The 12,258-nt window shown below is 39.5% G+C and overlaps 1 protein-coding gene across 8 annotated transcripts in view; it reads right to left on the bottom strand.

Annotated features, from left to right (window-relative positions):
• coro2aa (coronin 2Aa) overlaps positions 1-8,034 on the bottom strand; it is a 30,453-nt gene extending 22,419 nt beyond the window's left edge. For 2 of the 8 annotated variants that reach the window (XM_068589033.1, XM_068589035.1), the window contains exons 1-2: positions 1,539-1,564; positions 662-690 (exon numbers count right to left, since the gene is read on the bottom strand). Coding sequence is in view for 2 of the 8 variants with exons in the window: in XM_068589036.1 (XP_068445137.1) it covers positions 7,812-7,826 (15 nt within the window). In the remaining 6 variants the exon portion in view is untranslated. Of the gene's footprint in view, positions 1-661; positions 691-1,538; positions 1,609-7,811 lie in introns of those variants that run through there. The other 6 variants (XM_068589036.1, XM_068589034.1, XM_068589031.1 and 3 more) reach the window with 6 other exon arrangements.
• Between the last annotated feature and the right edge of the window lie 4,224 nt (positions 8,035-12,258).

The following is a 12,258-nucleotide window of genomic DNA, read 5'->3' as shown; positions in this document are numbered from 1 at the left end:
AGATCACAGACGAGCTAACTGCATTAACGCGTTGTGATACTCGGTACACAGAAGGAGCAGCTCGCTGTCGTGCTCATGTTAAGTCTTTTATCTGTGAAATCTCAAACCAAGGAGTATATGACGTCAAAATAAGAATACTTTGAGGAGTGTACAATCACAAAAAACTTCATGAACTTGCACTTTGACATGTAGGAAGATCTGACTGTAGAGAGTTGTTAGCAGTTCGGTCGGACGGGAGCTAAATGCTAACACAAGCTAATGAAAAGTTGGCCAAAAACATAAGGCTTCACCCTCTGGGGATCATGAATGTCTGTGCAACATTTCTTCTCAATATATCTCAATCTGCGCCAGTGGTGGATTCAAAATTCATATCTCTATTTTACAATATGAGCTGCAATAACTTGCACATAATATTAGGGATCTTGTGCATTTAGATTGAGGCCTTCATTTAGCTGCTTCTGTCGAGTCCAATAAACAAATGTACACATTACTTGTCAGGGAGCAAACATACATTTGCGCCGACAGCATTTCTCATGAGGTACAACCATTAGGACTACTTTAGTGCTGCGGAATCAATAACACACACACACACACACACACACACAAACACAAAAGAGGCCATCAACTTCTCTTCATGAATAATGAATCAGACTCTGCTGACCCATCTGCTTCACGATGAAGATCCCCTGACTGAAACAACAGGAGAACAAACACAGAAAGTGCAGCTTAAATAAATACATCCGTTAGCTGCTGATGTGCATCATCACAATTAGAGCAAAAAACGATTTGATCAGAAAAAGGAACCACTCAGAGCTCAACAGAGGTTTGCAATATATATATATATATATATATATATATATATATATATATATATATATATATATATATATATATATAATAATAATCATAAAATCCCCCACTGTTCTAATCTTATAATATTAGTTAACCCTTAGTACGGAACCTGTCGCAGGCGACAGAAAGTAATATACAAACTGGATGCAATTCCAACGGATTCTGAACGCTAAGCGAAGCTTTCTAATGTCATGCGGCACTTTTACAGAGAAGATCGCGTATTGAGAAACGGCCGCTGGAGACATCTTAACGCTGATTGGCCAAGACTCGACGCGTCACATCAAAGATGTCCTCTTGAAGAAGATGACCACATTAACTTTTCTTCGCGGCTCAGAGTCCAATCTCAGAAACGCTGGCGCGGTCGCGCGGCTCCAAAAAGGAGGACAAATACGCGTCCGACTTGAGGCTGCGCCGGACGCTGCACAGGGCGTTGAAGACCCGGACTGTCCTGCCTAAATCCGGACGTCTGGTCACCTTAGTCCCCTCACCTCAAAATCTACCTCCTCATTAACGGAAGCGTTAGCTAATAACTTTCCACCGGAGCGTTAGCTAGCTGGCTAACGTCGCGTTCTCTCCTGGTGTGTTCAATGAGTCAATTCATCAAGCTGTAGCTAACGTTTGCTAAGTCTATGTCAACAGAGCTTCAGGGTAACTTAACTTAGATATACCATGAAATATTATATTACCATGTACTCGCGCTTCCTTCTGGCACGCACATCTGTTTGCACTTCACTGAATATAAATCCCCCCGCCCCCCTCTCCCCTCCTAAAAAAAAAATCATCAAATCTACACGATTCACAAAGGTCACCTATTTTGGTTTCAAAACGGCGAATTTCGCAGAAAGGTGAGGGATTTTCTTGCCTGTATTATCATTCAAAAACAAATAGCTGGTGATTTTTGAAAAACCGAGAAGATCTTTAACGAACACCCACTGCTGTTAAGAACGCATTTCCATAATTGTTAATTGTTGACAAATTGCTGAAATATTTTATACCCATCCCAATCCAATGTAAGACGGTTGCCAGAAATGACATAACTGTTCTCACTTCATCTATACAAAACTGAAATCAAATGTTTTTTCACGTGTAATATATCTCCGTATGGACGTAACTTAGTAATATTTTTAATTTACACAAAAAAATATTTTTTCTATAAAAGACCATTTACAGCCGCATTAATGTAGCAAACAGTTCCCGTTAAATAATTGGGTTAGATATCTTTTTAAAAAAAATGTTTTTAATTATGTTTTTGGAAAACAGACCCTCAGGAAGTTTGGACACAAGTGGCTTCAGAACATTTTTTAACCAGCAGCATCAGATTATTGACAGTTTAATTGTCTCTCTCTCCTAATGAAGCGCTGAGTTTTCCTCTTTCCTTTGGCCTTCACAGTCACAGCAGCCTTAAAAAACTGGTACAAGAGAGCGAGATTTCTTTCTCTCTCTCCCTCTCCAAGTAATCCCCTCCATGTTTGCCCCACGTGGCAGCAGATAATCCTCAAACAGCCGGACAGCTGTCATGTCAGAAACGTGCAGGACAACCTGCCACTACTGATCTGAGTACCGATGTCAAGAGAAGACTGGAAATACAAACTTGTCTTTTTACAAACCGTTTCAAAAGGGATGTAACGTTGCTGTGTAAATGTAAAGACACATAGCAGCAGGAGCTGGTTTAGCGAGGGGTCGGCTGGTGGTCTTTCCGTTTCGTGACAATAGCACTGAGAGGTTCTGTGGTCACGTGCACTATGCGGTTACATAAGAGCATTTTAGGACTTCCTAAACCATTGTCAGGGCGAGTACAGCAATCATCCTCAACATCCACCAGCAGATTGTTTCCTAAAGCCCGAGCACTCAAATATGGCAGTTTTGCTTGAATCAGTGTGATTGCTGCCTTGAGTGCATCAAGTGAATATTAAAATGTATCATCAAAAATCATCCCTGCAGTTTTGAAGATTACAACAAAGATGATGAATCAGCTCCATTTGAATGATGCAGATCAGACTTGTATCTTGGTGCACAATTCAGTTTTTAAAAGAGGGTAAAGACGTGAAACTATGGAAGCCCATTTCCACCAGTAAAAGAAACAAAGTATTAGATAGAAAGTCAAAATTATGAGATAGTAAGAGCCGCTGGCTTATTTATTTTAATAATTTCTACTTTATATCTAAGAATTATAACTTTGTATGTCATAATTGTTTTCTTTTACTGGAGGAAATAGGCTTTCACATGAATAAGAGAAATCAGAGTTTCTTATTGTAGATTTTTTTTATAAATGAATGATCACAACAATACTTGGCAGAATAATCAGCAGTGGAAATAATCTGTATTTGCAGCCATAAAGAAGACTTGATGTTGCCCCTAGTAGTATGACCACAGGCTCACGGGGGGTAAAGTAAACCTGTGTTCGTAGTGTTACCAGTGTTAATCGTCATGGCGTAATTTTGCTAAAGCGGTCATTGTTCAGCAAAGTTGAATTACTCAACTGCAATTCAAAGAACGCAATAAAAACATTCATATTCTAATGGTTTGTGAAGACAAAATCATAAATGTTACGTATTGTTCAACATGTTTCCCTGACAGCTTGGGCACAAACAACATGAAGTCACCTCGGCCTGCAGGGCAGAGAGGCAGGCCCTCACTTGGTTCGGAGTGCAGAGAACCACAAGGGGAGTGGTGGTGCTGGTGGTGCTGGTGGTGGAGGAGTCGGAGACAGGCGGCTCCTGGGGGCTTTGTCCTGGATGTATAGTCATGTATGAGGCATTTAGTGGCAACGTCAGGTTCTCCACCACCTCAGGGCACAACGTGTGGTTTGACTCTTGGTAGTGAAGTAACAGAGGACAAGTGAGGTGATCTCATGCACCTTAAGGCTGCTTAGAACTAGTTACCAAAGCAGTGATATAATCCAGTAGGAAGGCAAATGGGAACACATTGCACGCACACACACACACACACACACACACACACACACACACACACACACACACACACAGATTTAGTTGCTGCAAGGAGACACAAGTCCACACTTTTGTTTTGCGATTACAGTTAAATAATCAATTAGTTTGTTCCAGCTGCTCAAATCTTCTTTCTATTGTTGTCATTTAATCTATGTGGGTTAGCTGGACAAAACAAGTCATTTAAATCTGCTTTATACGGATAGTCATGTTCTGTGAGGCCGGGGGCTTTGAGCCAATGCTAATGTCAGCATGTTAACACACTCACAACTACAATGCTATCCTGATTGATTTACAATGGTTGCCATTTTAGCTCAGCATGCTAACAATTGCTAATTAGCAAACACAAAAGTACAGCCGAGGAGATCACCTGATTCAGTCGGCGTCATCCTCCTGGAATCTTTGCAAATAATATTACAAAATAAATCAGATAGTTGTTGAGATATTTTAGGCTCGACTTAAGTGGTGAACCGCCCAACATTTGCGTTGATCCGTTTGGATCAAGACAGCTAGGCCTAAAAATGTCAAATATTCTCTTGTTGCAGCATCTCAAAAGATGGATATACTTTTGATTTATCTAAAGACTAATGATCATACTGAAACAATGATGAGTCGCTGACTTCCTGTATATTGATTATAAAGCTCCAGGTTATTACCATTTGGTTTTGTATTTATGCTACTGTGTGCGTACACACACACACACACACACACGCGCACACACATTACATAAAGACTTAAAGTACCACCCTTTTATTGGTTTCTTTACCTCAGTGTAGAGGAACACAACCGATGACCCATCAAATGCCACAAACTCAACACATTCTGCACGCCAAACACTGCTGAACCGCATCTCTCATCAGCCAATGCCTTTGACTCTTAACTATTTTCTACATTAATTGTTTGTTTATAAAAATTGGCAATATCCAAGGCCATGCAGTATAATGATGTGCTTTTTCTGACCAACAGATTTAAAGTTAATTCCTGGACCTTGACAAAACAATCTCACCTAAAGCGACTCCAAAGCTTTCTACCATTTCACATGATCATCATCAGTAGGCGGTCTGTGCCCAGAAGTCAAGGAAATGTGGATTGAAAAAATTACCATATCAATGAGGACTTAAAGAGCGTCTCATTCATCTTGGCCTATTAACCTCAAATCCCATTTATCAATAGAAAATAAACAGACGCTATACAGAGCTACAAGTCCAGCTCATTTTGTCTAATTTCCCCATAAGAGTAAAAACTCTACACTTGCGTGCAATTTTAAGAGTAAATATCAACCGGCATTGGAGGTAATAAAAGGCACAACGAATACAGCTTATACCTTCTGTTATTTGCCAATAACTATATTACACAACAGCCAAAGAGGCCAATAAGGCCCTCAGACTTAAGGGCATGTTTGTTTAAAAGCACGCCTTCGATTCACAGCAGCAATTACAGCAGGTAGGACTTTGACACATGTAACTATTTGTGAACCACCTCAGAAACCTGAACTCAACTCTAGTTGCTGTCCGCAACGTGGGTGAGATAGAGTACACGGTGATCAGTAAATAACTTAGTAGAAATGCAATGGAGCCTCTGCTTCTGAGCGAATAGCAAACGGCACAAGTCACATGTTGGGCAAAAGAGGGAGAATCTCAGGTATGTGTTCACAGCCTCTGTGATATATGCCAGAGATAAAAAGCCGTTTTATGGCACAAAATGAAAGCGCACAACAGATCTCCTGAGAGACAAAGAATAAAATAGAAAAGGAGTATAGTGTCTTTAAATGCCACAAACTCCTCATTAAACATCTGTTCAAGGCCGTGAAGATGTGTTGTTCTGCTGGTGAGGTTTATTTTCGATTGCTGGAGTTTTCTGTTTCCCACAAGTGAAGATGTGATGCAAACTCATTAGTCTGAAGCTAATTTTGGCAGCAGTTTGCAGTTATGGCAGACCTACTTACACAGTAGAGCTGGCATGACAACTCAACTCATGACTCACAGAGTGTCACACTAAAAGTCAGCACATTTCTGCCTGAAAATGTCACTCGGGTTTTGTGAATAAAGAGCTGGTGATGTCACATCACCACACGCAGGTCGCTTTGTTATACCGCTGCGTTGTCTTGTTGAGAGTCTACATGCTCGCATCACACCGCAGGAAAACAACCTCACAGGTCTTTGCATAAATCATCTTCCAAAACATGTCCGCACAAGCCAACGTGTAACTGACCCAACTGTTAATGAGCTGGGGCAGAGAAGTGAGCGGCACATTATACATTATTATAATAGTTTCCAATATCAACATATAGCAAGATATGGGACATATGAAATAACATTCATATTGAATTATTGGCCTGACCCATGTTAAAGCGACTCGAGGCCAAACAAGCGGCACTTGTCCCGCCCCTGTGGGAAGTGACGCCACCCGAGAAGAGCCAGTTGGGACTAAATCCTAAATTTCTCCCACTGTTTCAACGTGTGGTGACCATTACACCCGGGTCATTAAACACAGAGCTCTCAAACTGTTTTTTCCTTTGTCTCAAGTTTGTTTACGTTCATCCAGACAAAAATGAGCAAAAACAATGGCTCCAAACCATCTGTTTGGCCTGGTGGCCGGACCGAGTACAACCACCCACAGAGCCAGAATAATAGATTTCACTTGTTGTGATGATGAGCTGCAGAAATGGAAATGACCTTCACTGGATGTGGACGAAACAGTGTCATTTCGATATATTTGAAGAAGCTGTTGCTGATGGCACATTTGAATCAGGATGCTGCAACTAACAACTTTAACTGTGTTAGGTCATTTAGATCATTTGTTTTATTAAAACACCTGAATGTGGAATGAAACATTCATCAACTATGGAGTATTCTTGGGATTAACTTTTCTCTCAGTCGAATAATCAATAATCTTTACATAGTTCGTTGTACCCCTGAAAACAAATACAATATTCTGGTTACTGAATTTGAGAAGTGGGGAAACTTCAAGGACCCTTTAAATAAAAATGTTTTAAAAAGTTTTTTAGTTGAAATGATTATTAAATTAATCTGTCAATTAATAAAGTAATTTAAAAGTAATCATTAATCAACACTTCTCAAGGCTATTAGTTTGTACAATGCTGTACATATTGACATATTTTATATATACATATATATATACACATATATATATATATATATATACATATATATATACATATATACATATATATATACATATATATATATATACATATATACATATATATATACATATATATATATACATATATATATATATATACATATATATATACATATATATATACATATATATATGTATATATATGTATATATATATATATATATATATATAGATTAAACACAATATTATACTTCCTCCAAAAAAAATAAGGAATAAGATGATTGTATTTAGAGCTGAAACAATGAATTGATACATTTGTAAAATAAACATGAAAATAAACAGCAAGTGACAGTTTTAAGTGTCACGACTATGTGAGTATTTGGTACTCATCAGTGTCTAGAAGATATTAAACTGGACATATTTCGGTGATGGATTGTTGTTATTATATAATAAGACAGTTGCAGATTAAACTCTGAGGCTGTGAGCTTTTTTCCTCCAGTTTTCTGGCGTTTTGTAGGCGCGACCAAATAATCTTTAGCTCCATTCAACATTGACCAAATTCATCTGAAGATCATTTGGAAACGTGAACCAGTGTAAAACTTCTCTTCAGAGTCTGAAAGGTTTTAACCCACTGAAGACGCAACACAATCAGCTCAAACACCTTGAACGCACGCGCGCATGCAATGGGAGTCGTGTTGTGTGTGCGTGTGTGTGTGTGTGTCCCGGTCCCTCGCAGGAGGCTGTGGAGCCGCGTGGCAGAGCTGCACGGAAGAAAACCCGAAATAAAACTGCCGGACTCTCGGCAGCTCAGTCCCTTTCACACAGCGGCGCTGCAGAAGCGAAACGTCTGCAACGTGACAAGCGACCGCCGACACGCGGCAGGAGTTCCGCCTGAAGTAAACTCACCTTTAAGACGGTCATGTGGCGCGAGAGGCGTCGGCAGGTGCTGGGAGTTTCCCCTGGAGAGGACTGGAAGAAGTGGTGGTGGTGGTGGTGGTGGAGCAGCCGGGCGGAGACGAGTCGGGTTAAAACACCGCTGGTTGCTGCGTGGTGGTCAGTGAAAAGTCATGATGCCTGGCTCGACCTTGAGAGTGTCGTCGTCTCCCTCTCCTCCTCCCTCTCCTCCTCTTCCCCCCCACATACAAATAAAAGACGACAGAAAAATAGCTGACTGAATTGGCTCAAAGCCAGAGCATGTGCCTCCGGAACACACCGCACAGTCACCATGAGGGGGGAGGAGGGTGTGTGTGTGTGGGGGGGGGGGGGGGGGCAAGAGCCGGAGGAGGGCGGAGGATGAGGAGAGATGAGAGCACAGGATGCGACGAGAGAGGAGGAAGAAGAGGGAGGAGGAAGCGCAGGGAGGGGCGAGGCCATCCAGGTTGATTACAAAATACATTGTCTGTTTATTATATTTTGTGTATACATGGTTCCATAGTTGTGTGTAAACTAAACGCAGCTTGTTCATTCACAAAACTAGTTGAGATGCACACTAGTGTATTATAAAGCAAGACTATTGTGAACCATGAGCAGTTTCAGTATTGATATATTTTTTGTCAAACTATTCTGAACTACTAATAATGTAATTTTAGAGTTTCTACAATGTGACTCGTGAGGATTTAAAGGTGTCCTGATGTGTGAGCTGTTTAAGGCACAACAGGGTTCAGTTTGGTCTCAGGGCTTTGGTGCAGGTGTAACAGGTGAGGGGTTAACTCATGGCAGAAATACACAACATTCAGTCTGAACATGATGGCTAGAGAGGGATATTTATGTGATGATCGAATGTGGATTCTCAGCCTTCTGGAGTGAAAAAGTAGACGTTAAGCACCTGTCTTTAGCTAAAATACTGAATATTGGAGCCCTAATTAAAACAAAAATAAATGTCAAATTAATGTTTTACATAAAAAATAAACACAAATCTGTTTTAATCCATCATGCATTCCTGATACAATAGTTTAAAGAACACACATTGTTTCCTGTTTGGTGCACATCTGTATTTGAGGGTGTTCATCGCCCCCTAGTGTGGAAACACCGCCATCTCCAGAGGATCCACAACAGCAGGAAGACTACTGGCACGGCCAATCATTTGACTTATTATATCACAAAGATAATATCTAACAATATAAATACAGTTTGTATGTAGCAAACAAGAGTATTTCAAATTTGGGAGAGGAAATGGGTGCGCTTCACTGAATTCAAGTTGAAAAATACATTTTAAATGATCCTTTTGATGAATTTTATTTACACCTAAATAGCTAACACTAATAAATATAATCAAGTATAACTTAATAATCGATAATAAACGATGACTTGTCTTCATCAGGCGTGATGTGTTCACATCAACAGTAATGAACAACGAGAATGTACATTTAGCAAGTTAAACATATTAATGATCTTTGGGATGTGTTTGACGTCATTCACGAGACTCATTACTAAAATTGGACTGTATGACAAAACACAAACTGTTGTTCACTGTAAATGCATTAATTGTGAATACGCTATATTAATAATTTCTGTAATATTCATTGAATGCGCTGTAACTCTGTTACATCTGTGTGCATTCTGTACACATGACATCTATTGCTTTGGTCCATCCGGGGAGAGGGATCCTACTCTGTTGCTCTAACGAAGGTTTCACCCCTTTTTTTTTCCCTGTGATCATATTTTCCTCAGGGAGTTTTCTCTGATCATTGGATCAGGGAAAACTCCCCCCAAAAACATGTCGTACATGTATAGATTGTAAAGCCCTCAAGAGGCAAATTTGTAATTTGTGAATATGGGCAATACAAAATAAACTGATTAGAATTTCATTATTCACTCGGTAGTAAGTTAAAATCTAACGAGGAATTTGACAAAGAGCATTCTGTGACCACAAACATGACGTGGAGTTGGTGCCAAACCAGAAACGAGGACACCTTCGACATGCAACATACATTCATTGCCATGAGCACAACACCTGAGGCTCATTAATTAAGTCTCGACAAACTGGTCGCACCGGTAAGACAGACGGAGGTAAACTCCGGGTGTTTTCTATGCGTTCCCCTCCAGGCCCTTTGTTTGATGTGTAATTTAAGATGTAATTTATTCATTTCAAAACTTGTTATTCGGGACATTGAACAGTATTTATCGAAGTTAGTGATGACGATTGCGACGTCAGCATTTGACAGTCACTGTGACTTAATGGAGAAGCAGCAGTGTGCCTCCTGGTCTGGGCAGACCTGTGTGGAAACACGCCAGACAAGATGGTTTTTCTTCTGCATGAGAAGTTTTCAGGTACACTTGATTAATGCAATGCTGGTGGCCAGTAAAAAGTCAAAAGACTCTTACCAGAGTGTCCTGCAACGACATCATGAAGAGACATTGTAACAGAAATCTACAGAATACAGCAGATTACAGCAGATTACAGCTCACGTTAACCAGAGAATGGAAAAATGTCTTAAGCACTGTCAAAAATGGTACAACTGTCACAGATAAACGGCCTGCTTTATTTCTAGTTTTGTTACTATGGTGTTGTTTTTTGTTTCTTTATTGATAAGTTTGTTTTTCTTTTACTTCTATATATATTCTATACTTCTTCTATATCTCATTTCTATACTTGAATAGTAAGAAAATAAGTATACTATTTGACACATGCATAGAATCTGAAAAATGTAAATATTTGTATGTGAGATTTTGAAAACTAATAAAATATATATTACTTTTTTTTTTTTTTAAAAAAGAGAAGTCTTCAGGCTGCTTTCTCGGCTCGTGGGCGTGGTTTGGGTGGTTTACCCGGAACAAGTGCGGCGTTCATGATCAGTGTCCTCGTCCCCCAGTTGAACTGGTCTGACAAGAGTTCTGACAGATAAAGACAAACATCTTCATAAACACAGTTCAGGGTTTGTGTCTGCAGCATCCACGTGAGCTGAAACCATATTAGCTTTTTATGACAAACTATTATTATATGTTGTGTTAACTTCAAACCAAGTTAATGTTTAATTAACTTGGTTTGAAGGAGTGTGTGGCCTTTTGGAAATTAGAGGGTTAAATTCCAACAACTCCAGTTAAAGATTTACTGTTAGGTCTTTTAGTTTGTCTAAAACTTCATATTTTAGGAGCAATCTCTTTTACAGCAATTAAAGCAACGTGTTCTGGGGAAAAAAAGTCTGCATATTAAAGTGTCATATTGTAACTAAACAGCTGAAAGTGCAAGTTTATTCCATGTATTCTTTTTCTCAGCACTATCTTTTGCGTTCAGGAGGCGTGGAAACAAGAAATTTGTGAGAATTTCCTCTGGTTTAAGTGTTGTTGTCCAGTGAAGTCGTTAAGAGAGACAATCTAATTGCAGGTTTCTGTGTCTTTTTGTCAGCCTATAATTATCATGTATATTATCTGCTCATTAGTCACAAAAGGGCCATATATCATATCACAGATCTTGTACAGAACAAAGCTGAATGTGGCAGAAAGCATCAGAAGCTATCGGTGTGAAGGCGACCACACTGTCTCTGGTTCAAGTACGAGACCACCGTTGCATTTCTCTGCTTTGTTTCCTGTCGTCTCTTGTGTATCGCCGCCTAATAAAAGCAAACAAAAAATCCCTTAAGGTGGCGCTCAATGCTTTATACTTCACTTATATTCTGGTAAGATATTTCCTCTTTCCTGAAACCCGTGTTCCGTGTACTTGGTGTTTGTCTGGTTTTGTTATATAAGGAGACGACAGTATATGTTGATAAATAATATGTAGCACTATTTGTCAGGGTGAGATGCTGATCACTGGAATCCAACTTCGAAGCAAGAAAAAAAGGTGTGGCACACTGACTATATGCAAATTTTTTACAGATGCGTTTTAAAATGTTTATGACTCAGATTTTTCAGTGTTGTTTCTGGCGTGAACACATCTCAGAAATGTGTTTGGTAAAGCGAGGACATGACAACAGCAGATTGAAACATAGGCAAACATATGCGATAGATATTGACATACACATTATTGAGCCCTATATTCAGACATTAATGATCCTAAAAAACAAATACAAAAGTCTTATTGTGGATTTAGTAAAATTTAATTTATCTACAACTATCCCTCCGTTCAGGCATACAGACTGATAGATTATTTTTTTTTCATTTCAATGTGGCTCATAAACTGATAAGTTACACAATATCATACAGAAGCTTGGTTGCCAGTATTGGACAAAAAGTTGCAAAAATATCTTTTTTGTCTTTACATGTTTTCTGTCAGTGTTTTGCAGCATATTGAAGAGCGGTTAGATTGTGAAGTGAACGTGAAAGGGAACAACCGAGGGTTGAAAAGTGCAATACTCGAAACTGGAACCGATTCGGGCGAGAAGATGAGTTCTCTGTGCCGCACACAGTGACACGT

Source organism: Clinocottus analis, unplaced genomic scaffold, assembly GCF_023055335.1.
Source record: "Clinocottus analis isolate CAN_PGR_092001 unplaced genomic scaffold, fCliAna1.0.p SCAF_22, whole genome shotgun sequence".
Lineage (NCBI taxonomy): Eukaryota > Metazoa > Chordata > Actinopteri > Perciformes > Cottidae > Clinocottus > Clinocottus analis.
This window is presented reverse-complemented; position numbering and strand designations above follow the sequence as displayed.